We start from the raw sequence: 25482 nt of genomic DNA on the forward strand, positions 1-25482 counted from the left end.
ACTCTTTAACAAGTACTATTATGAAAGCAACACATGTTCATGCCCATGATAAAGAATAAAATTTGTAAAGTACAGGAAACCACAATGCCACATCCCAGGGATAAATACTCTATATAATCTGGCTTGTTTTGTGCCAGTAGTTTTGCAACACGGAGACATCAATATTTGACTGTCCACAGAATTGGAATCATACTGAATATACCACTGTGTACCCTGATTATTGTTTTCTTTCTAAGCTTATATTGTAAGCATTTTTGTGGGTCATGAAAAATTCTTTAACATCATCATTTTGAATGGCTGAGGAATCTTCTATTATGTAGATCTATTATAATTCCTTTTAACCAACCCCCGTCTTACAGGAAATGATAATGCCGTACTTTTATAAGCCATATTTCAGGGAACATCTTTGTACACAGATCTTTGACTGTAAGTTTCAAAAGGCAGAGACTAAGCCTATTTTATCTGCTGCTGTATATTTTGCATCTAGCACATTGTTGGGCAAAGTGTGGATGCTCAGTGTTTCAATACAGACTGGGTCCCTATTCGACGAACTCTGAATCTTTCTTTAGAAGATATTGCCAGTGGATAGGGTTGCATCATGTATTTTAAATGGCAACCCTACGAGTATGAAATTTCGAGGTCAAAAGGCTTAGCACAGTTCTAAAGAGAAGACTGGACAGCAAAGCAGGAATTCCAGACTCTATGATCCACAGTGATAAAATAGAGCCTGCCAAGGGCTGTTTCTGCTTTGAGGATACATTTTGGTTTTAGTAAATCAAACATGGTCACTGGTTTAATGACTTACAAGCTATATTAAGTAATGAAACTGTGCCTCCATGTGGTTCACAATTTGATGTAAACATACTCATTTATTAATTCTACATACTTAATAAATGTATCCTCCTCTGCATAATTAAAAATCTCATTATCATTACACAGATGCTGTCTGCCTGGAACAGGTGAAGTTCATCAGTTTAATTTGATCAAACAATTGCCAAGCGCCCACTCCATCCTGGATCCTGTGTTATGTGCTAGAAATACAGTGACGCCTAAGACCCACTCTGACCTCAAGAAGATCCATCTAGACAGGAAGACCCATGGACAGGTGTGGCATGCTAGTGCTTGGCATCTGGAGGTAGTTAATATGTATCTGTTGGATGGATGGATGGATGGATTGATGGAGGGATGGATTGGTGGGTGGAGTCTGGTGAAAGCAATATCAGTAAAACAATGTTGAAGGTACAGAGATGAGAGCGTGGGGAAGGCTTCCAAGAGGTAGTGACATTTAAATGATGAATGGGAATTTGCCAGGCAGAGGAATAAAGAGAACTAGCAAAGCCTGCCAGGTTGAAAAGTGTGTGGTTCCAAGGGGGAGATGGACAGACGGGCATGACCAGAGATACGAAGGTTGGTCGGGAGCGGGGGCTGGGGGCGATGATGGGGAGGGATGCTTGACTTAACCTTTGACTGATCATGAATGATTTGTTCAGATGGTTTGGGTTCTCCCCCAAAGCAGACCCTAAGATGAAGATCTGTGTGCATGTAATTTATTTGGGACTCCCAAAGATGGGATGAAGAAGTCAGATGATGAAGTGCGGTAGAGAGGCAGGGGAGGGAGGGAAGCCTGTCAAATGGTTTACCCGGGTGAACAGTTGGACTCATCCCTGATGGGGACGTTTGAGAGACCGTGTGGATGGTGCTAATGCTCATTCTCCCACCAAGGGGGAGGAAGCTCAGGAATTTGTCCCCCAACCTCCTGGCTCATGTGCTGAGGGATGCTCCAGGGGCAGTTACTCCCACATGCAACCAGCCTGCCCACACAAGGGCCACGTTCAAACCAGAAAATGACCTCCATGAGTGCTGGCATGAACCGGGACTGCGCCTGGAGGCGGTGTGGGTGGGTGTCTGGGTGCCTGCCACGAAGCCTAGGGGGTAACGACTCTGATTAGGCAGGGAGAACAGTCCCCTTCCAATGACTTAGTGCCCGCGGCAATTCCTGCCTGGGGGGTTTGCTGCTTCCTGAAGCCCACAATGAGCTTTCTTTCTCGCTTTTCACATAATTGCCTCCTTGTCTCTGCTTAAATGTCACTCACTCAGTGAGGTCGTCTTTGAAGATTCAATCTGCATCTTTCTTCCTGTTTATTCTCAATGATGGCATCTTGATCCTTTCTTTATGTGTATGTTACATAGATACATAATATATACATATACACATATAAAGTATGCATATATATAGTTGTAGAGGTACACATATGTAGAAAATATGTCTATATGTATATGTATTTGTTATCTGGCCTATCTCCCTTATGTGCCACTGCATTCTAGACAGCGAGCATGCTGCCTAGCACATAGTAGATGCTCAGTAAAGGTCTGCTGAGTGATTAGATAGGATCTACCACCTGCCTCATGTACTTTCTGGCAGAGGAAGCCTCCATCGTCCCCCTTCCTAGCCCTGGGCTTCGGATGCTGTCATCTTTCCATGCTGTGAGCCTGGGTGGTTGCAGGAAAACCCTGAGCAGCAGGGAGTGAGACTGGCCTGTGCTTGGCACCAGAAGGGGAGTCCAGGTCTTGGCATTGAACTCGTAGCCGCTTCTCACCCTGGGGATGGGCTCTAGAGAACAGGGCTCCTTTCAGTGCCTTTTCTTGAGGCTTAAAATATTTGCCCTCCTTAATGCATTCCTCACTGGATGTATCTCCTAATCACCTAAATCCAGGATTTCAGCCTCCCTAGTGTAATTAACTCCCTGGAAGGGTTAGAACTTTTTGTGGGAGAACGCGAGGGCCCCTGGGAAGTAAGGATTGCCAGATACAATCCATATTTGCTAAACCTGGCAACCCTACTAGGATTGACCTTCTGTCGGGGCTCTGGGGAAGCGGGGAGTAACGTGGCCACCCCTCCAAGCTGGGTGGCTCGGTGCATACACACCACCTTCCCCCATCCCCACGCTTCTCTCCTGCCCTCCCACTGCCACCTGGCTGCTCAGGTCAACATGACCCTGTAGGCCATCAGAAAAGATAGCTGGTAGCCTGGTAGCTTCGATGCTCCCAAAATAGGCAAGTAGGCAGAAGCCTCGACAGATGGGTAAACCTGTACCTGCTGTCACTTTCCTCATTTCCTGGCCTTACAGTAGTGGTTTAAAACACACGCTTGGAGAAAGACCCATCTGAGTGTGAATTCTACCTCCATCTTTGCCAACCACGTGGCTTCGGATAACTGACTTCACTTCAGCAGCCTTGGTTTCCTAAATCTCAAAGTGTGTTGATGATAATAGTATATACCTCATAGGGTTGCTGTGAGCAGCAACAAAATAATGGGTGCAAGGCACTTGGCAGCATGCTTGTAAAAAAAAGTCAAGAAAAAAATATATTTCCATGCCTAGTTTTCCATATATATATATATATATATATAATATAATACATAAAATTCATTAAAACTTGAGAAACCGGAATTTGGCAGTTAAAACATCATTCCCAACAGAACAATTAAAAATAGCTAAGTGGGTGTCATGTGGGGTCCTGCACTGACTCCTTGGTCTGCATCTGCTTTTACTAGCAGATGCTAAAACACGTACAAGAGCTTTATTCCATTACTGTTGTGTCTGAGGGAGGGCGTGACTTGGACACGTCACATTTACTGCCTGCTCACCTGGAGCTGCCATCTTGCTGAGGCTTCTCTCCCCTCCGGCTAACTGAGGGACCACAGCAGGAGCGGTGATGCAAATACAGGTGGGTCTGGAATCGAAGACTCGCAACTTCTGTGCCAAGGTAAACATACCTAGCCTGGACCCATACAGAGGATTGAAACGAATGCTAATGCATTCCCGACGTCTGTATTTCATGAGCCTTACACGTCACAGGGCGCTGCACACCACGACAGTGATGTCTGTTTCCTCCTAAACTTCTGTTCTAAGTAAGCGCTCCATACCACAGGTTCTCAAAGTTGCACTTGCATTGGAGTCTCTCGGGCGGCCTTGTTGAAATACAGATTGTGGGTCCCATCCCAGTTTCTGACTCGGTAGGAGGTCTGGGGTGAGGCCCAAGAACTGGCATTTCTAACAAGTTCCCAGGTGATGCTGATGGTCCAGGGAGCACACTTTGGAAACCAGTGAATCAACTCACTGAACACTCACATCAACACTTCATGATGAGGAGGAGGAAGCTGAGGTCCCAAGAGTTTAACTTGCCCAAATAAACAGAAATACACCTTTAGCCTTTATTTGAGCTTCTCTTCTTTAAGCCAATCCCAGAATAGCGTCACTTCTCTCTCCATGATGCTGCTGGCGAGGCCCACCACAGGGGCCTGAAGCCCAGGGCCCCGCTTAACCCAGCTCTGGGCCATGTCATGAAGTTATTCCAGTGTGGTGGCTGGCACGAGGACGGGACCGAAGCACAGAGTCCTGGATACTGCCCTCACCTGAAGTATTCTCATGAGGGAAGTTGGAGAGAACACTCTGGAAAACAGCCATCTCTAAGTCTGTGTCCCTGGTCAGTCCCTGACCCCCTCAATCTGTTCACCCTCTGGCAACACAGGAGCTTCTGAAAATGTCAACCCTGAGTTAAATCTCCGTTCAAAACCCTCTGTGACTCCACGTGGCTTTCAGGGTAAGGACAGGGACAGAAGGGACAGAATTATCAACGTGACTGCTCTGTGCTCACTTATGTGCCACTCACTCACGGTCACTTCTTGCTCCTCTCATGCCAGATGCCGGTCAGCTCCATGCACGTGTATAGATTCCCTGTCATTGCCCATTCTTGTCACCTGTCCCTCCTCCACCATGCTTACCTCCCCGTCTCCTCCTCATTGGTAGATACCAGCTCTGAGTTTCATTCTGAAGCACAGTATTCTCTGGTCCCCGGGAGCAGGTGCTGGAGTCCCGTGTTCCACAGTCACAGCCCTGTCCTGCCAGCAGGGATCCAGCGGCCTCTGGGGAATGTGCCTCATCTTCACGGGGCTACAGCCTTCGGGGTGTGGGTGGGAAGAAGGAAGAAAGGAGAAAAAAGAGAAAGAGAGGGAAGAAGAGAGACAGAAAGGCACCTAGAAAGAGAGAAGCAAGCGAGAGAGAGATACAGAGAAACAGAGAGACAAAGAGAAGGAGCCCAGGCAGAGAGAGATGAGAGAGAGAGGGGTGGGGGGCTATGACCAAGTGTGATGATGGCGGGCTGGGAAGGATGGGGGCAGAGTCAGAGAAGGACCCCTTGTGTAAGCAAAGGTATCCTGCTGCACAGTTGGGAAGCCCGAGTGCCTGTTGAACAGGGGTGAGGGGGGGACGGTGTTGAGCATCATGGAGTGAGCTGCAGGGGCCAGCCCGGGCGCTAGGGTACCAGACCCATGGCCGACACCCTGGTGGTGTCTGCGAGGACAGACGAGGCTGCTTCTTGCTAGGCTTCTCACTCTTTCCCAGCTGAACTGATTTTTCATCTTAATAAGGGCAATAATATTCTGAAAAGCAACTGTGGCCTTTTGGGCGTGTAGCTGGGGAAGTGGATGGGTCCCCAGGGCGCTATAAACTCAGCCAAGACTAGTTCATGTGTTTGGCGTTCTTGGCATGTGTCCAAGGGCTGGAACTATGGAGCTAGATTTTCCTTAAAGTCTAATTATGTCTTCTGTGTTTGAGGAAAGCGATGTTTGAAAGGGGGCTTGTGTGGTGATCCCACTAGTCCCCGGGAACATCGAGCAGCTGGCTGGCTGTCAGGGAAGATCCACTAAGGGAGCATCTTGAGATGGGCTTTAGCTTCCTGTTGCTCCAGGTTTCAACCAGCAGCCACCAGCTGATGGGTTCCTGGCCACTGGCTTCTGGCTGTAAATGCCAGAGGGCTCTTGAGTAATATTCTCTAATCAGATAATGATAATAATAACGTGATGGTAATAATAATACTAATCATAGCTGCTGACGGTTGAGTTTTCTGGGCACCAGACAGCGTACAAAGCCCATTACATAATGCTCTTTTAAAACGCCACATAAAAACAATGAGATAGGTATTATACCCATTTTTTAACAGATGAAGAAACAAGGTCCCAGGAAGTTAAAGTACTTGTTCAAGGTCTCTCACCTGGAAACCAGAGAAGCTAGGATGAAAACCAGCTCTGAATCTGGGATCTGGGCCTTTATGTTCCATAACTTCAGTGCTGCCTTTTTGGCCCCCTTCTTTCCTCTTTCCCTTTTTCTTCCTTCATTCCCTCTACAAATATCTTTCAACTGACACCACTGTGCCGGGTCCTGGCTCAGTGCTCAGGATACAGGGATAAAGAGGTCACACCATCCCTGCCTTCACCAACATGGCAGCCGGGGCTTACTTTCAACTGGATAGTTAATGTCAAGAGCAGTTCCGGGAGTGCTCAATCTTCCTGACTCCTTGATTAGTTGGCCATGTCAGCAGAAGATCCTCCCCTCCTCCTGAGGATCCTTCAGTTCCTGAGCAACCCCAGGTCATCCTCAGCTCCTGGGGGAAAAGCCCACCAACAAAACCCATGGAGTGGACTCCCATTTCAGCTCAGGGCTTCTCTCAGCATTGCTAACCTGTCAGCACCACCTCATACTTGAAAACATGGGCTCTGTATTCAAAGGGGCTGAGCTCACATGCCAGTTCCTCTTCTTCATAGCTGTGTGACCTGGAGCAAGTTACTTAACCTCTCTGTGTCTCCGTTTCTTTCTTACAATGGGGATGTGATAGTATCTGCCTCATAGGCAGTGGATGGAAATGACTGGGCTCCATCTCTTTAGCCCTTATCCCCTTGTGAACTGATACATTTATTCAACTACGATTGAATGAAGGAATTCCATCTCCGAAGCCAAATTTAACCTTTATAATATTTATGATAAAGATGGTTTCTTTGACCCAGTCATGATTTACTATAAAGGAGTTAAAAGCAACTAGAATAAAGATCAAATGAGGCTTTTGCAGACACAGACATAGCTTGGAAGAAGTGTTCCTACATATATTTTTTCTTAACCTAAAGCATATTGCTGACGTGAGGAATCCAAGCGCCACGTGCCGCCTCAGATGTTTCCAGAAGCAGGGAGGTGCGGCGTTGCTCCATGACATGTCACTGAAGCACCTTTGACATTTAGGAAGGTGAGGGCCTTCTCCTTGGGGTCATCAGAGAACAAGGAGCTAGCCATTCCAGAGTCCTCAAGCTGCACTTGGCTGCTGGAGCTGCCGTACCATTTAACCTTATTACTTCGATTATTCATGAAGGATATGACAGAGCCACTTTGTTCTTTTTAAATTTTCAGAGGCTTCGTTTCCTAGCGTTGTAGCCCCTGGGGAGCAGGGGGTCCTGCTCTAGTGAAGTCCTCCGTGTCTGGGGTACAAGGTGGGGCAGGCAGAAGAAACGAGGGTAGGCACACACATTTCCGAGGCCGCTGCGGTGGTGTAGCACCAAGAGCACTGGATCGGGAGTTCCCGGCCCTGGATATTTGCGCTCAAATTTGATCCTTCCTGCTAATGAACATTGCAGCCTTGGAAACAATACTGAACGCATTAACCTGGAAAATTATAATCGCCAGATTCCACTGGGTGTCTGTCCCGGGCCGAGCACTGCCCCAAGTTCACAAGTACCACCTCAGGCTGGCACTAATATCAGCCCATTTTACAGATGAGGAACTTGAGTCTTAGGGTGGTTGGGAAGATGGGGCTGGGGTCTGACTCTAGAGCTCATGCTTCATCTCTTCACTGCCATGTGCCATCCAATGGGCTCCAGTGGGGGAGAGCGGTTACAAGGGCTACGATGAGTTACGTTTTCAACGATTCAACTACATGGCTAGCGTTTGTTCGACATAAGTTGGTGTCTGTCTTTGTTTCCTTCCTGCCCTAAGGTCTCATGCATGTCATGCTACTTGGGTGCTGAGGAATACAGGCTGAGCATAGCTGGACCATGGAATGATGGAGATGGTGATGGATGGGACAGCCACAGGGCCATGAAAAGGGCGCCTCATTCAATGAGTAATGCACACTGAATGCAGATTAAAAAAAACTCTGTAAAGAATACTCAGAATGTTGGATGGCATGAGCAAGATCACTGAGGACTGCTTAAGAGATTGAAATTTACAGGATCACCAGGAATGATTTTTATTTTCCCCTGGGTTTAACTCCATGACGGGGCTCTCCTTAGCTCAGCAAATAACTCTTCTAGGACATAGAAAAATGGTCTGCAACAGCTTTTTGATTCACAGGTGTTTACTGCACTTATTAAGTAGCAAGGAACAGGCACAAAAAAGAATAAGACCCAGGTGCTCTGACAGAGGGGGCTTATAGGTTGGCGGAGGGGATAAGATGAGCAAACCAACAAATAATAATCATAATGATAACAGCTAACACTTTGTATCTGGTCCTATGTTAAGTGCTTCCTAAGCATCAACTCATTTGATATACACAGAAACCCTCTGCAGAGTAAATGTAATGTTAGTATTCCCATTATGTGAATGAGGGAACTGAGTAGCCTGCCTGAGGAGGTGGGCTTTAGTCCTAGACTGTCTACCTCCAGGGTCCATGCCTTCGGCATTACCCTGGGGACAGCAGAGGGAGGAGGGGGGTGCCGCCCGGGGATGCAGGAGAGCCAGATGCCCTGTGTGTGGAGTAATGGAAATGTGATGCTGGGTGCTATAACAGGTGATCCCTGGAATCTCAGGAATCAAGACAACAGGAGTTTCTTTTCTCCCCCTGCTCACATAAAGTCTACATGGCAATGGGGCAGGGACAGGACAGGGCCTGGAAAGACAGGTCCTGAGCGGGTCCTGAGCAGGTGGAGGGTCTGCCATCTTTAACGTACGCTCCCAGGTCAGCCTCGCCATCTGCCAGGAAAGGGGAAGACAGAGAGCATGGAGGGTCTCCCAGAAAGACGCAGGCGTGCAAGTGACATGCATCACATGGCGTCTGCCATGTCCCATTGGCTTGAGCTCAGGTGTGTGCCCCGGCAGGACACAGGGGCAGGGGCGGGGGAAGGTGGCTGGAAAATGCTGTTGGTGGCTGGGCAGCCAGCTCAGCCACACACCTGTGGGGGCTGCAAGTCCTTCCGTGTTACTGAAAGAAGAGGGATGGGGGGAGGTGGCCAGAGAGAAAGACAAGGTCCAGAAGATGAGGGCCATTTGTGCCAAGAGGCTCAGGAGACTGAACTTGATCCTACCAACAGTGGGAGTCTCCGTGCGTTATAAGCAAGGAGTGACAAGAGCAGACCGGTGTGCTGGCTGTAAGCACAGAGCTGACCTAAGAGGGGAGACTGCACGGAAGGGCAATCATGTGCCCGCTGCAGCACAGGGGGTGAGAGAGGCAGGGGCCGTGAGAAAACCAGCAGGAGGTGGGGCAGGGAGAGGAGGGTGCATATAAGAAATGTCCTATTGTCTACAATTCTTCATACCTTCCCCTGCCTCTATTTCTCATGAATGCCCTACCCTCCATCTCCACTCTTGTCCAGTGTGCCTGCTTGTCATCCTGAGATCACAGTGCAATGCCACTTCCTTGGGGAAGCACCCCCCCCAGCTTCACCCCCCTCCCCGCCTCTATCCCCGATCATTTCCCCTATTATAAGCACTATATTGGCTTGTACCTCCCTTTCAAGGGACTTGGCAAAGTTATTCATGTGATTATGTGAGTTCTCTGCCCACCTTTGATTAATAAGGCTTCTTGCTGAAAGGAGAAGATCTGATTTTTTTCTCTGTTGAATGCCTAGTGCCTAATCTGGGTTGGCCCCTATACCTCTGTGCTGAATGAGCAAACGAACGAAGGAATGAATCATAAGATATGGAAACTTATCACATGCAGGAGAAGGGCTCCCCACGACTCCTGGGTTGCTGGCTAGGTTGGAGGGGTAGATGCTGGTGCCTTTCGTGATCAATGATGATTTTGTTTTCAACAAAATATTCTCATGTAGTGATTCTGCAAGTGGTTATGTCCTTTCTGCTAAAACAGAATAACTATCTGATACATCCAAATCCTCCAACACACTGAGGCTCTGTCAGTTTAATGTTAACATGATGTATGGTCAGTCGGCCATTCAGAGAGGACCACATGAGGTGGGGGAGCCTCGGTATGCCCCCTCCAAAGATCCTGGCTCTCCCATCTGTGGCTGCTCCCTTACGGTGATTTGAATGGCACAGGGAAATGCCCCATCCATAATGAATAGAACTTAATAATTGAGTAGTAGCCATTTAGGTCTGTCTGAAAGTTGAGCTCTGCTTTCCTTTCCAAGATCTGTGGCCCATCGCAGGCTGCTCCTCTCTGTTCAGATGACACGAAAAACTGGAAATCATCAAATGTCAGACACAGTAATGCTGCTGTGCAGGAACTGAGCACATCCCAACCGAGATGCTCCAAGTTGTAGCAGCTTGTTAAATGGGACAGGCAGCAAAATCCTCGTCGTGAGTTCCTGACATGAGCCCCACTCGGTTGCTTGTCTTGTAATTTTTCCTTTAAGAGATTGTAAGCCCATTTTCGACCAGATTCTAAAGATACGATCAGGGGCATCACCCTCTCAGGTCATCTGGGTCTGCTATTGTCAGGGGGGAAGTGTCTTCAAAGATGAGACAGAGCAGTGTAGACACTTGGGCAATTCCATTGAGAAAGTAACCTGCTCCGGATCGAATTATTTTCCTATGCAGTGCCCCACCCCTTAATCCGAGGTTGGTTTTTTTCCCACGATTTCAGCTACTCGTGGTCAACCTGGGTCCAGGTCCAGAAGCAGATGATCTTCCTTCTGACCATAGGTCAGAAGGTCAGTAATAGCCTAACGCTACATCCCAATGCCTATGTCATTCACCTCATTTCAGGCCATCATATAGGCATTTTATCATCTCACATCCTCACAAGAAGGGTGGGTATAATACAATAAGGTATTTTGAGAGAGAGACTACATTAATATAACTTGTATTACAATATACTGTTGCAGTTATTCTATTTATCACCATTGTTGTTCACCTCTTACTATGCCTAATTTATAAATTAAACTTTATCATAGGTGTGTACAGATAGGAAAAAACATGGTCTACATAGGGTTTAGTACATCTGCAGTTTTGCTGGGGGAGGGTCTTGGAATGTATCCCCCTTGGATAAGAAGGGATTGCTGTGCTGTATTAGTGTCCTTCAGAATTATAGCTTAGGCTGGCATTCCTTACATTCTGTCTGCAAATTCCCCAGCCTTTGATAAAAATCAGACAGAAGTCTTGGTGCCATTAGAACTGCAAACTTCATATTAACTCGAGTTAGGAAACTTTATCCTAATTAGGTTTTTTTGTTTTTTTAGAGAGGGGGAGAGGGTGGGGGGGGATGGGCAGAGGGAGAGGGAGAGAGAGAGAATCTTAAGCAGGATCTACACCCAGTGCAGACCCCAACATGGGACTCGATCTCATGTATTCAGTAAATACTTGTTGAATGAATGAGTCATACCTCTCGTGCTCAGATCATGACCCAAGCCAAAATCAAGAGTTGGAGGCTTAACCAACTGAGCCCCCCAGATGCCCCCATCCTAATTAGGTTTAATCTTTGTCATCTCATCAACATCAAGTGAGAAAACATATACCTGGACCACAGCTCTTGGCTCTACAGTTAACACTGGGTAGAGGTTCAACAAATATTTGTCAAACAAATGAATAAATGAAGGAATGAATGATTTGGGTTCTCCCAACATTCCGGGTTGTTGAATGGAGAGAATAGGTTTTGGAATTAGCCAGATTTGGGTGTGAACCCTAGTTCTGCTGCTTGCTACTTATATTTTTTTCAGGCCCCTGTGGGCCCTCCGCAGTGAGAAGGGAGGCAGCCCAGAGAATCTGGCTGTATTCATTTCCTATTGTTGCTGCAATGAGAGCTAACCACAAATCACCACAAATAGTGGCTCCAAAAACAGAACAAAACAAAACAAACCCAACCCAGTTGTATATATTTTGTTCTGGAGATCGCAAGTCCAAAATGGATTTCACTAGGCTAAAATCAAAGTGTTAGTGGGGCTTTGTCCGTTCTGGAAGCTCCAGGGGGAGAGCCCATTTCCCTGTCTTTTCCAGCATCCAGACACTGCCCACATGCCTTGGCTTGTGGTCTCTTCCACCATCAGCAAAGCCAGCAGTACAACATCTTTAAATCTCTTTCTGACTCTTCTACCCCCTTTTCCATCTGTAAAGACCCTTGTGATGACATTGGGCACCCCTGGATCATCCAGTCTGATCTATCCGTCTGAAGGTCTTTACCTTAATCACATCACAAAATTCTTTTGCCAGGCAAGGTAAACTAGTCACAGGTGCCAGGGATGAGGACATGGATGTCAGCGGGAGGTCATAATCCTGCTACCACAGCAATCACGAGCCAGAGGCCGCACTTAGCAGATTTGTTCAACAGTGGCGGGTGGGAAGCACCTTCATTCCTCCTCAGCGTACCCCAGATAGCGCCTAAAAAGCACTCCCTAGGGAGTCCCCCGCACCATGAGAGCAGCGTCTGCTTGTTTCCTTGGGAGGAATCTAGCTCTGCCTGGGGGTGTCTCACTGCTCTTTCCACTGTGGGGCAATGGAATGGTCTGGGCTCTCCCTAGGACTCCTTGATTTTTGTAAAATAGCATTAGCTCCACCCAGCTTGGTTGAGTATTCACCCACATGGATGTGCACTTGGCTAAAAATCTTTCCTCTAATGGCCACCTTGAACTCAGTGTTGCACACCACCAATCAAATCTTGGTTGGGAGAAACACCATTTGAGGAGACCCACCTGAGAGTTGGGCCGTCCAATGACACCTTTAAACTCTCCGTAGGTTAAACCAGACCACATCCTTTTGGCCCCAGGATATCTGCTTTCACTAAGTGTTGCTTTACTTTGGTGCTATTAGATGACATTCGGGGCACACCATAAGAAAAAGCATCACGGAAATAGCTGCATTTATTATAACATTTTGTGGAGGATGGTTTATTGCATGTTGGCCTACATTTCCTATGAGAAACAACAGAGAAATATTTCCAGTCTCCGAACCCAGGACTAGCTATGGTTTCCCCCGCTAACTGTTTTGTTTTCCTCAAACGAACACCACCTCCTGTGGCTGGTTGTTTTTCCCTCTTTGCGCTCACCATTAGGAAGAATCTGCAGCAAAGCTTTAGGACATGAGTCTGCATTTTCGGCACCCACTTCTCTTCCAACCTCATTGTCCCTTCCCTGTTTGCCTTCATCTGTTTCACATTTTGGATCTTATTGTTTTAGTGTCTAGAAGCCCAGAATAAGGCATGCTAAAGACTTTTTTTTATCTCCCAAGATTTTCTTCCCTTTTGTGAGACACATGCCCCTGATACATTCCTCTTTGTTCCAGGAACAAACTCAAAATAAAAAAATAAAAAAATAAAACACACACACACATGAAAGGAAACCTCATCAGTGCCAGTGTTGAAACACTGGTCCCCAGCAGAACTGGGTTCAGCACCACTGTAGAGACTGGAGCTTATGCTGACAATACGGAAACAAGTCTCCTGCACTTCATATGCTGAGCACACGGAGACCATAAATGCCAACATTCTAGATGGCTTGCTTGCTGCTAGTAGATTCACTGGCACTAAAATCCATTTCTTTTCTAAGGATGTTTAGCTTTTATTATATCTTTACTCATGGTCAGAAGACATCAGCACATTTGCTAATGAGATGGAAGGTATTCCTCATAAAGAAACGCGCTTTACACCAGGTAGGGTTTTGATGGCCATAGAAAGCCAAGATAAGAAAAAAATTAATGTTGGCCGAACTTCCAGTGAAAACATCTTTGAGATAGACCCAAACATACGAGTTCATTTCTGAGCTCATCAAACCACAGAACCCCAGTACTGAGAGCAAGTCCTACTAAAGGCTGTATTATGAACTTCTCTTTTTAATCTCTAACCCATAGAATCCAGAACATAGTATGTGTTCAGTAAATACTTGTTGAATGAATGAGTCATACCTCTCGTGCTCAGAAAGACTCAAGTTCTACTTGGACCCCCATAGATCGTGATGGAAACACATTCCTTGCTGTGTGGCGGGTGTGCAGTAGGGACTGACTGACTGGCACTGAGACGTATCCAAACCATAGAAGAAATTTCTGCCATTCCTGAACTGCAAGGCAGCAATTTTGTATTTCCATTACTTCTCCCCTTATCAAAGACACACCTGACAGGTGATATTAGCATGTCCAAAGATTCTCACAGATATTCTTAGGTTTATGCCTAATTACCAGTGTGCTAATACAATCTCCATTCACCTCTCCCACTCAAGAAAATATATCAGAACACAAACGAATAAGGATGTCATGAATATGGGAACAACGTAGAATCCATGGCAATTTATCGAAGAAGTAAGTCATCCACCATTTTGGTGTTTCAGATAATAGTAGTAGTACGTGACTAGTGAGGCATTGCACAATGATTGACACAACGGTCCAATGTGATACCAAGACTGAAACCATCTCTGAGACCCACTGAGTGCTAACATGCCATCTTGGAGACCTCTCAGACTCCAGAGGCTCATCCTACCCCCAACACCGTCATCTGTCTGAGCTCTGCCACGCACGTGAGCTTCATCCAGAACCGCAGAGATCATCGCTACTAATGGACATAGCTCACATGGGAATCTCACTGTCAACTGGGGATCCGTCCACTTTCACCATTATGATTTTAAGGAAGAGGACGCACAACCAACCAACTTACCACGCCGCCGCCAGCAGAGTGCACGAGCACCGACATTCCTTCTCGGAGGTTGGCAACTTCGAAGAGCATCATATAGGCTGTGACGAAGTTCATGGGGAATGCAGCAGCCTCTGAGAAGCTCATGTCATCTGGGATCTTGTAGACAAATTCCACCGGCGTGCAGACCACCTCTGCCCAGGCGTTGTAATTGACAAATGCCATGACACGGTCCCCGATCTGGGAATGGGGAGGCACAGGGTTAATGGAAGCTTCTTACTGTTTTTTGAAAGATTTCTCAAATCCTCTTGAGAACCTAGGGGAAATTACAGATTCCTTCCCAGAAAAAAAAAAAAAAAGCAACCAAACCCTCAAATATGCTCACTCTCACCTGCCTGCCAATTCCAAGGCACTCGTGGATGCTCTGAAGCCCATCTATGAAAACTTGCTGGGGGCCATGAAAGCCAGGTTCTCTACCCCTCTTCCCAAGCATAAATGTACAATGTCGTCACATCACACACCGTGGCATGTTAGTGTCAGAAGCTCATTTTACCAACTCAACCTCTCAGCTCCTCTCTGTTTTGGAGTTGAGGAGAACTACGCCATAAGGAAATTTAAATGGGCAGAGCTGGGAGTAAACTCTACTCTCACTTGTTTTCTGCCACTCCATAGGGATTCTCTGCCAGGCTAGTTGACTGGGGCATTTGCATCAAAGGTTAGCACTGGATTACTGATCACAGTAGTCGTGAGATGTGGTGCATCCGAAGAGCTGTGTAAATCTAAGTGCAGGAGACTGAACGAGAACAACCAGACTTAGAGCAAAACAGGAGGGTGCCATGGGCTGTGACAAACAACTAGTCCTTTTTTGGACATGTATTATACGGTAGGCATTGTCCTAAGGACGTCACCTAATCTTTACAAAACCCCTATGAAGGCATGGCTGAATACTGTGTTCTTTTTATCAATTGTTTACATAGCCAGACATCATGAAAAAAAAGCATTCTTACCTTTAAAGTGGTTATGATAGAGTGCCAAGTTTTTTCATAGCACATCATTAGTAAAGGGAAATACAAATAAGTGAACTGATAGTAATAGCTTTTATGAGCTGCCAAGTCCTGGTGAAGTTGAACCACTCTGCTGTTTGATGTTAGTTGCTTGGACTATGACTTTCAAACACAATATTCAAATTGCTGTGGTCAGAGTGAATTTTTAATAAATGAATGGCTTTCATATGCATGTGCTTTAGTTTTACATATTTATAACTGAGTCTCCTGTGTTATTTTCTCTGTAGCTTACTCAACAAACAACAACAAAAGCCTCCTATGAGATGGGTCCATAAGAGCTCACATTACAGATGAATGGTTATAGATTTTACAGACATTGAAATTGAGGCCAAGAGAGATGAAAGCACATGCCCAAGGTCATGTAGCTAGGGAGTAGCTGAGCCAGGATTTGAGTCTCACAAGGCTGACTCCAGATACAAATGATTAATTCATCACACCTGGGGTAAGCGCTACAAAGAAGACAGAGTTCTCAAAGGGTGTACACCAGGGGGACCGACCACCTCTGGGAATATTAGTGTAACTCTTTACGTTTCTTCTGCTGTAAAATGAGTATATTAGGAAACGGTCCTTACAGAAATGAAGTAACACAATATGCATGCAGCGTACTTGGTGTGATGCATATAAGGTGAAGAAAGAACAACCAGTGTTAACTCTTAAAAAGAACAGACTGGTTTCTGGTCTCATGGAACTCACAGCTCAGTGATCACATGCTAAACACAGACCCACTGTATCTAACGAAGCAGAAGGAACAGCTGTCTAATGAAGGAACCGATGGAAAGGAGAGGCTGTCCCATCAGCAGTGAGTGTCCTAATCCCTGGAAGGGCTGAAGACCAACTGATGAATGTTGGGAATTATCATCTTAAATGCAACCACTTGGACCAGAGGATAACCAAGGTCTAACACCGGCATCCTCTTTTGCACAAAATCGTGCAAACCCAAAGATACATAGTACCGCGGAGTAGCTGATGGCTTCAAGTGTCAACACAGAGGGCAGTGAAGAGTAGTTCAACCACCTCGACAGTGACAGTCCCCGCCATCCCAGCAGGGCTGACCGCTCTAGGGCTCTCCTTCAACTTTGCACCATCACTTCCTTATAAAAATGGCACGAGTGGCTTAGCCGTCACATCAGCCCTAGCCTGAGTCCAGAGGTAGGCAGCTTTTTTTTTTTTTAAATATCCAGTTCACCTCATTATTTGATTTTGTTAATAAAAAAAAATTAGTCCTGGGCGACTGAGCCCCAATTATTCCTATACTGCTGTGCCTCTGGAGACAACTTTTCAAGCCTCCCTTGCAATGCATCAAACCAGGGGAGCTATTCAGTGTGCTGCCCCGTGATACTCCATCTCCGACATGGTTGAAAACCTTAAGTCAAAATTTTAGGGGGAATATTAGTATTGGTTTTCCCCCAAGTCACACCCAGATTGGAAACCTGTAGGTGGCTTCTTTCATTTGTTTGTGCAGCTGAAAGTCACTGGAGGGGAGTGGAGGTGAAGGGTAGGATTGACAATAAGTAAGCCAGGCCTAAGCAGCAGAAGAGAGATCACATATAAGGGAAAAAATATATAATCAAGCATTGTATTTCCTCCTTCTAAACCAGGGCCAACGACATCCCTATCTACTGTTATATTCTAAAATAATGGATTACTTATGCAAGGCTCAGGATTAATAGCGACAGGAGTATGATCTTTTCCTTTAGGACCAGGTAGAGGAACAGATATATTTCTCATATGCAGCACTTTCAGGGAGAGATGGTGCTGCCTCTGGTTATATTGCTTACCTGGGAACAGAAATGCAAAGTCATATGAAAGAAAGGAAAAAGTGCATTTACTTCTTTCTTAACACTTTACTGCTGTATTATCTGGAAACCAGTGACAAAAAGACTGATGTGTGGGATGAGATGTTCAGACATTCATCCCAGGGAATTTGGAACATATTGATATTTTCAGAGTGTATTGAGGCTCAAATGCACTGAGCCTGAGCAGCAGGCTCCAGTTCAATGCCAAGGTCATTTTGGCATTGCATTTATAGGATTTTCCATTCTGCATTTAGTTCTGCAGCATTTACGGGTTGGGAGCAGAAGATCTGATGACTTGAATCCATGTTCATCTACCTTTCTGGCCTCCCCGGAAACAACTGTACTCTTCTGAACTTCATCTTCAAAGGGAAAATAACAATCTTTACCTAACAGCGTTGTGGCAAGGCTGAAGAAGGATGACTTGCCATGTTTCTGGTTATGGTGGATTCTCAAATGTTAGCTCTGTTCATTTCTCCCTGGGGAACCACTTAAGTTATGAGCAAGAGCTCTTGTACCTGATTGGTACTGGTTTTTCTCACTCTAAACTGCTGCAATTTTGTGTGATTGATTTGCCCACAGTTTTTAGAGACTGGATTCTATTTGATTTGCATTACAGTGGTAGGAAGGGTCATATATCTTTTCATCGATTAAAAATTTTTTATTACGGAGAATTTCAAACACGTACAAAATAGTCAGAAACATATAATAACCCTTTTTATCCATTGCCCTCTTCCCAAAGCAATCAACCCATGGCCAATTCTGTTTCATTGGCAGGTACCTCTACCCTGTGCCTTTAAAATCATCATTCAAAAATGTCACTTTCCCAGTGTCTGAAAGAATCATTTATAAATGATTACTTAAATGCGTCAGTTAAGTAGATATTTAAAGGAACCAAATTATGAAATACAGAGGATATTTCTCCCCAACCTCTATGTTTTATAGTTGGTTTTTGAGCCTGAGGTGGTGGGAAAATGGGAGCCATGGGGAGGGTAAGGGAGTATGCACACCTAGTTAATCCAGATATTCTTGTTAACAGCTGTATTACATGAACAAAAGGAAAGACAAATTTTTCCCTGGCCACTTCACCAGCCTGTTCCCAGGAGCAACCAAGATGGTACACGAGAAAGGCATGAGGCATGTGGAAAATCCTATCATTTATAAATGTGTTAATAAAACCTACCAATAAGATGACAATAATAACACACACCATAGATTCAAAACATTTTTTTCATTATCTTTTATATCTCAACAGATTCCAAATAGATATTACTTTTTTCCATCATTAGTCAACACATTACCTCGTATCCTTTCACGCTGTCCCCCAGAGCTTCAACAATCCCAGAACACTCAAATCCTGGCACCAGGGGAGTCTTGGGAGGGTTGTCGATGTTCCCCTGTCGCACCATCAAGTCAATGAAGTTTAAACCACTGTGAATGGCAAATGTGAAAAGAGAGACATTCAAAATGGAATCCAAGAGAACACACTTGGCTTGACTTTTCCTCCATCCCCTTCTTGGCCCTCTCTCCCTTCCCCCATTCCTCTCTCTTGTCTTTTTTTTTTTTTTTTTTTTCTTTCTTGCAAAATAGGCCTAAGAGCAGTCACTTGACTGGATGTCACTAATAAAGCAAAAACAATTATCTCTACAGACAAGGAATGCTTCCCTGGCAGTTAGAATAGCCACTGCAGATGTTGCCCTCTGATTTAAAAGACAGCCCCTTTGTCCTCTCTCAGAGCCTGCTTACTCCTACTCTAACAACATGTATTGGCTGGCCTGGTCATTAGCCATGCTAGCACTTCCTTAAGGGTAAAGAATATACTAGGAAGAAGTTATAAGAAGACTCATGGAAAGCAGCCAGACACAATGGCCATCAGCCAATCTATGAGAAAGAGAGAGAGAGAAAAGGCAAATTTAAAAGGTCTCAAAACAACTGTCACTGATCAGTCAGCACACAAATTCCTCCCAGCACTGTGCCATACACAGTGAATATGAGCGAATATGAGCCATCAAGGGACTACATTACATCCAACCGGGGGACTTCACTAGAAGTGAGATCAAACAGATGAACCAATGGATTAATACTGCAGGGTTTGTTTCAAAAATCTTAGTTCTCTCTGGATGAGAAAAGGGACTAGGTTTTTTCTATTAACATATTTATTTTGAAATAGGAAAGTTATTAAAATGTATTAAGCCATCACCTTGGAAAACCATATACTTGATTTTAATGATAACATCAATGCTCCAAACTGTTGTTTTCTTTTTTTTTTTTTTAAAGATTTTATTTATTTATTTGAGAGAGAGAATGAGATAGAGAGAGAGAGCATGAGAGGAGGGAGGGTCAGAGGGAGAAGCAGACTCCCTGCTGAGCAGGGAGCCCGATGCGGGACTCGATCCTGGGACTCCAGGATCATGACCTGAGCTGAAGGCAGTCGCCTAACCAACTGAGCCACCCAGGCGCCCCACTGTTGTTTTCTTTTTAAGAGCTAGTCTTGGAAACCGCTTTGAACACTCATTTTCTAATCAAATGAGAAAACACATCCCACTGAACACGTATTTTTTTCGCAGGATGCTCTAATGTACTTCCTGTTTTCATAAGCTGCCATTCTAAGAAAGACTCGGGTTATAGGAACCAAACTCCTTGGTCTGGCCCAAGGTCCATTAGTGTATGGCCACAGCTTCTTTTCCAATCAAGATGACTCAAACTACTTTTAAAACACAACTTGCCCATTCCTTCCTCGGCCTCTTTGGAGCCTAGGAAACATCAAATTCTACTTAGATCTCCTGGTCATCAGTCTCCCCCATAGAGAATGGGTAATGATGAGGAGGATGACTTCCTTGAAAGGTGGGTTCATGGGTGGCCACCTTCTCAAGGTTTTCCTGGTCACACATCAGGCAAGTTTCACAGTTGCCCCAGCTGAACTATCTCTAATGCGTGTCGTCCTCGAAGGCAGCTGCATGCCTCTTATTTCTTTGCTTCCAGAGTGCCTGGCATGCATCAGGCCCACAGCAACGTAGTAGGTACTCAAGTAGCATCTGCTGAATGAAGCAATATATTCATGAGTATTCAAACAGAGGTGCTGCCAGCGTGAGTACTAACTCCTTTCAAAAAGTGGCCACGGGATGCTCAGAGGAATGGACACATTTCGGAAATGTGCTCGTAGACTTCCAGAGATCCTACGCTTTGATGGTGAACAGTTCATAGGGTCACTGATCAACCAAATTGTTCTCCAATAGCACGGCCAGTTTCTTAAGAGCTTGGAGAGGCCTGGGCACCAGTCCCAATTCCACCACCTTCACCCGCGTCACCTTGGACCAGTTCCTTAGCCTCTGTGAGCCACCATTTCCTGGTTGGTAGTACTTGTCTCACAGGGGTGTCAGGAAAATGAATGACAGGTAAACACCTAAGCAGGATGCCAGCTACATAGTAAGTATCCAATGAACGCTAGCATTTAAATGTGCATCTTCTTTTAAGAAAGCAGAAGTACGTGATACATTTTAGGAAGACTCCCATTAAACAAGAGTTAAAAACAGTTTCAGAGCTGCGATGGAAAAATTTGGCTACCCACAAGCTTTGCTTGTGTGAAACAGTCCATTTTCCAATACAACCAAATAAATAAAGCATCATCACATAACAATAAAAGGAATTTCTATGTCCCAAATCAAGCACTCCATCTCTTGCTGCATGCATATTTTAGCTCACTGTGTTTTCCTTTGCGTGAAAACCTATGATTTCCCAAGACCCTGATGGAGAAATGCCAGAAGAAATTACTTGACAGTTCTGTAAACATGCTAACCCCCTGGAGAAGGTTTCATCCTAGACGCTTGTTATGCTGTTCAATCAGGCTGCCTTGGACCCCCATCCAGCATGAAGTGAGCACGCTGATTGTAAACCGAGAGCCAGCTACTCAAATCCATTGAGAAAGGCTTAGTAAGACTGACTATAAAAGCCCATAGCATCCCATCCATTTCCACAGTGAGGCAAGCGGCAATTCTACTGGGGTCATGGAGAACGCCACCCATCTTCAGGAAAGAAATGTGAAGTGGGTATATTCCAGGGGATGGGGGATGGGTCAGTGTTCATCTCCACACAGAGAGGTGGTGAACAGTTGTTAATGGAGTACCTTTACATGTTGTACCAGACCTAGTTCAAGGGCCTGCCCACGCACCTGCTCCTGAGATGGATACAGCTAGCATTTACTGAGGGTTCAGTTTCTGGCAGGAACTGTGCTAAGTGCTTTACTTCATTATTTAAGACTCAACAATACTCCTATGGGGTACGAATTATCACACCCATTTTTCAGATGAGAAAACTGAGACTGAGCAAGAGTAAGTAACTTGCTGAAGGTCTCATCTTTAGAAACTGTCAAAGTCAGGATTTGAATGCAAGCAAAGTCTAGAACTTGAACCCTTTACAAAGAATGCCTCTTTATGGGAACTTCACCCATAGCCCTGGCTGAAGCAACATGTCCAAGGGGCCATGTTTATAACTTCTCTCTTTGACAGTTGATTGCACCAGTGGTGGGCCCATTGTTGGAGGAGTGGCCATTCCTAACCTAAGCAGGAATCCATTGCTTCATATGAAATAAATAAGCTGATCTAAGAACTGAGTGTTCTCTCAAAAACTCTGAATTAGGAAACATGCAGCAAGAAAACAACTTATCGTCAGAAAGGACATCAAAAGATAAAACTGAGCTAGAGGGACCTATTGACCTGCACTCTGGGGAAGCAGAAGTGAAAAAGCCAGTAAGTAGGGAGAAGCCTGGGTGGCTCAGTCGGTTGAGCGTCTGCCTTCAGCTCAGGTCATGATCCCAGGGTTCTGGGATCGAGTTCTGCATCAAGCTCCTTGCTTAGTGGGGAACCTGCTTCTCCCTCTGCCTGCCGCTCCCCCTGCTTGTGTGCACTCAATCTCTCTCGCTCTCTCTCTCTCTCTCTCTAACAAATAAAATAAAAAGCCAGCAGGTAGGGAAATTAAAAGAAAAAGACGAAGAGCAGCAGAAGCAACTCAGCAGCCTGCCCCAGGGTGGGCTATACAAACTTTGTTGCTGGGTTGCCAAGAATGCAAAGGTCCAGTCTCCATACTTGGTGCAGCCCAGGCCCAGTGTGCCTCCTGCCCTCTGATTTCCAAGAATTCTTTTGCTACTCCACACCAGTCTTTAGAACAGAACCTCTTTGTTTGGGTTACATGTGTGGTCCCTGTCTCATGAAACCAAAAGACACAAAGTAAAACAAATACCATAATCAATAACCCTAAATCATCCACTGGACAGATATTATTGACCTCATTTTTTTTTAAAACAAAACCAGTAACACTGTGCAGAGATAATTATTTGCCCAAGGCCACACAGACAGTGAAGAGTGAAGCCATGGACTTAAACGGGGGTCCAACACTGTTCTTTTGCCAAACTCTACACCTTCTTAATCATAGTTTCCAGTATTCTCTAAGATAATCTGATTTTTACTTAGACATTGTTTGAGGATGGCAAGGACTATTTTCTTGACCCGGGCTCACATAGAGGGTAATCTTCAGATTTCTCTCTTACCTAATATTTATTTATATGGCTCTTAAACATTTAAGATTGTTGCAAAAAAATAAAATAGTGCTGGAAAATGCTTAATAAAATGTTCTGCTAGGTAATCTTTTCTCACAGATTAGTATAATTTTAATAAAGAAGACCTTGATTTGTTCCTCCCATACTATCACTCAAAGCCTATGTTTAAAGAGTTATTACCAAGACATTGCAGCCTGAAGGAATGAAGACAGGTTTGACAAAGGGACCCCCAAAACCTCAAGGCAAAGGATGAGAGATGTGATAGAAGACACAGGGAAATGTGGTGATAGTCCCTTTACAAAATAAAACTGTTACATCACAGGATGGTGAAGTTTGCAATGTGCTTTCACACACATCTCATGAAGCCTTGTATCAATCCCAGAAAGGCAACAAGTGCAGATGTTATTATTCCCATTAAATAGATGTGAATAAAGAGACTCCTTAGATAAGAAACCTGACTTGTCAAAGACAACACAATTAACACATGGCAGAGCTGGGACTTGAATCAAGGTCTTTAAACTCCTTGATTATTGTGTATCCTGTGACACCATGAACTCTTAGATATAAGTAGATATGGCCATCTGTGCATGGTGGGGCCTTGGCTGAGTCTCCGAAGCCCTCCCCAGGTCTTCCACATTGTTCACTTGGCTCTCCTTCGTCCTGCATGCTCTCCTTAAGATATTATCAAATCAAAGCTTAGGTAAATGGGGGTGGGGGGGCGGTGACTGGGTGGCTCAGTTGGTTAAGCATCTGCCTCTGGCTCAGGTCATGATCCCAGTCAGGGATCGAGCCAGGGTCCTGGGATCAAGCCCCATGTCAGACTCCCTGCTCAGTGGGGAGCCTGCTTCTCTGCTTCTCCCTCTGCCTCTGCCCTCCACCCCTGTGCTTACTCTCTCTCTCTCTCACATAAATAAATTTAAAAAATTTAAAAAAAAAAAAAAAGCTTAGGTAAATAGGAAGGGATGCTTGGTGGTCTTAGAAAAAGACACTGATTTGGGGTGCTTAGATTCTATTTAGAAGGAAGGCAAGCTAGCCATGGCCTCTATACTTTATTTTCTGTTATCTACTAAGTGATGGATGCCAACCCTGTAATGTCTCATGAGAGATGTTTAGCTGTCTTCATTTTATGTTCTGCTAGACTCAAGCATGGACCATTTCAATCTCAATTTTGTGCACGAGGAAGGTGAGGCCTGGAGAAGATGAAGTACCTTGTCCGAGGTCATATAGCAGGTGACAACTGGGATACGAGCCCTTTTCATAGGACTTCCAAGCTTGTGCTTCTGACTACTAGGACTGTCATTCTGTTAACTATACATCATGGTGGACTATGTATTCTTGTCCTCAAAGCTCCTGGTCTGGAAGCTGTCCATTTCTTTTGGATATGCTCATAATATTGAAGAAGACATAAATGATTTGTTATAGGACACCGCTAAGTGGATGACGGAAGAATCAGCTAGTTTATTAATTTTCCAATTTGAAATAAAACTGGCCCAAAGAAGTTTAGCCAAAAAGAGGGAAGTAGATATGGAGAGGCTCCCCTGTCTTTTATTCTCTAGGTGAAAGGAAGGGAGAGGGGTTGCTTATATGAAAGGATTGTAGATCTCTTGCCTCTTAGTTCCTTCCCCTGGTTGTCAGTACCCTCGGCATTGGCCATGGGAATCCAAACATCATCAGACCACCGCATAGAGAACAGTGTGATGAAAATCTTCCTCTTCCAGCAGCTTACTTCTGTTGACGCCAATCAGTAGAACCCCGTCATATATTCTGATCTCACACTCAATAGAAATCCCAAGTATTGCCTCGTCATTGGTTCAATTAAGAGACTGATGGCCAGTCCTCCTTCAGAAACCTATTATTTTACCTATGAGGGAATATTGTTGAACATATCATTTGTTACAATATACATTTGTTTCTTCATGAAGACAGAGTAATTTTCCCTCATATCTCAGCGCAACGACTGATTTGTATTGATCTTTCAATCCCAGCAGCTTATAAACTAATTATATTCCTTTCTTTGCATTGGCTAGTAGGAAGCTCCAAGCCAAATTTGCAGCACTCCCCCCGCCCCCACCCAACTGCAGGGTTTTGTGGTCTTCATTCTCTCTGCCATCCTAACACTCAACTTTATCTTAACTTTCTGAATGCTTTGGAGTTTCCATTAAAAAAAAAAAATCTTAAACTCTTTATAATGCATCTCAAACTTTGTATCAGAATTCTCTGAAGGGCTTGTTAAAAGCAGATTGCCAGGCCTTATTGCTGAGTTTCTGACTCAGCAGGTCTGTGGTGAGGTCCAAAACTGCATTTCTAGCAAGTTTCCAGATGATGCCGCTGCTCCTGGTCTGGGGACCACTTAGGGACTGGCTGCTGTATCCTTTCTTTTTAAGCTACTTCAAGTCCTTTTTGGAATGAGGCAAGGTAAAAATTAATAGACGATGATTAAATAGATAAGAAAATGGAAAGGTCTCTC

The 25482-nt window shown here is 45.0% G+C and overlaps 1 protein-coding gene and 1 non-coding gene across 2 annotated transcripts in view; one reads left to right on the forward strand and one right to left on the reverse strand.

The window, feature by feature from the left end:
- Nucleotides 1-25482, reverse strand: part of VAT1L (vesicle amine transport 1 like) — a 140372-nt gene that overhangs the window by 98677 nt on the left and 16213 nt on the right. The window contains exons 2-3 of the mRNA XM_032389747.1: nucleotides 18766-18895; nucleotides 14632-14847 (exon numbers count right to left, since the gene is read on the reverse strand). Of these exons, the coding sequence (XP_032245638.1) occupies nucleotides 14632-14847; nucleotides 18766-18895 (346 nt within the window). The remainder of the gene's footprint in view (nucleotides 1-14631; nucleotides 14848-18765; nucleotides 18896-25482) is intronic.
- On the forward strand, nucleotides 15542-15682 carry LOC116623086. The gene has a single exon (XR_004297674.1). It is a non-coding gene; the product is annotated as a small nucleolar RNA SNORA15 (small nucleolar RNA).

Source organism: Phoca vitulina, unplaced genomic scaffold, assembly GCF_004348235.1.
Source record: "Phoca vitulina isolate PV1807 unplaced genomic scaffold, GSC_HSeal_1.0 scaffold56, whole genome shotgun sequence".
Lineage (NCBI taxonomy): Eukaryota > Metazoa > Chordata > Mammalia > Carnivora > Phocidae > Phoca > Phoca vitulina.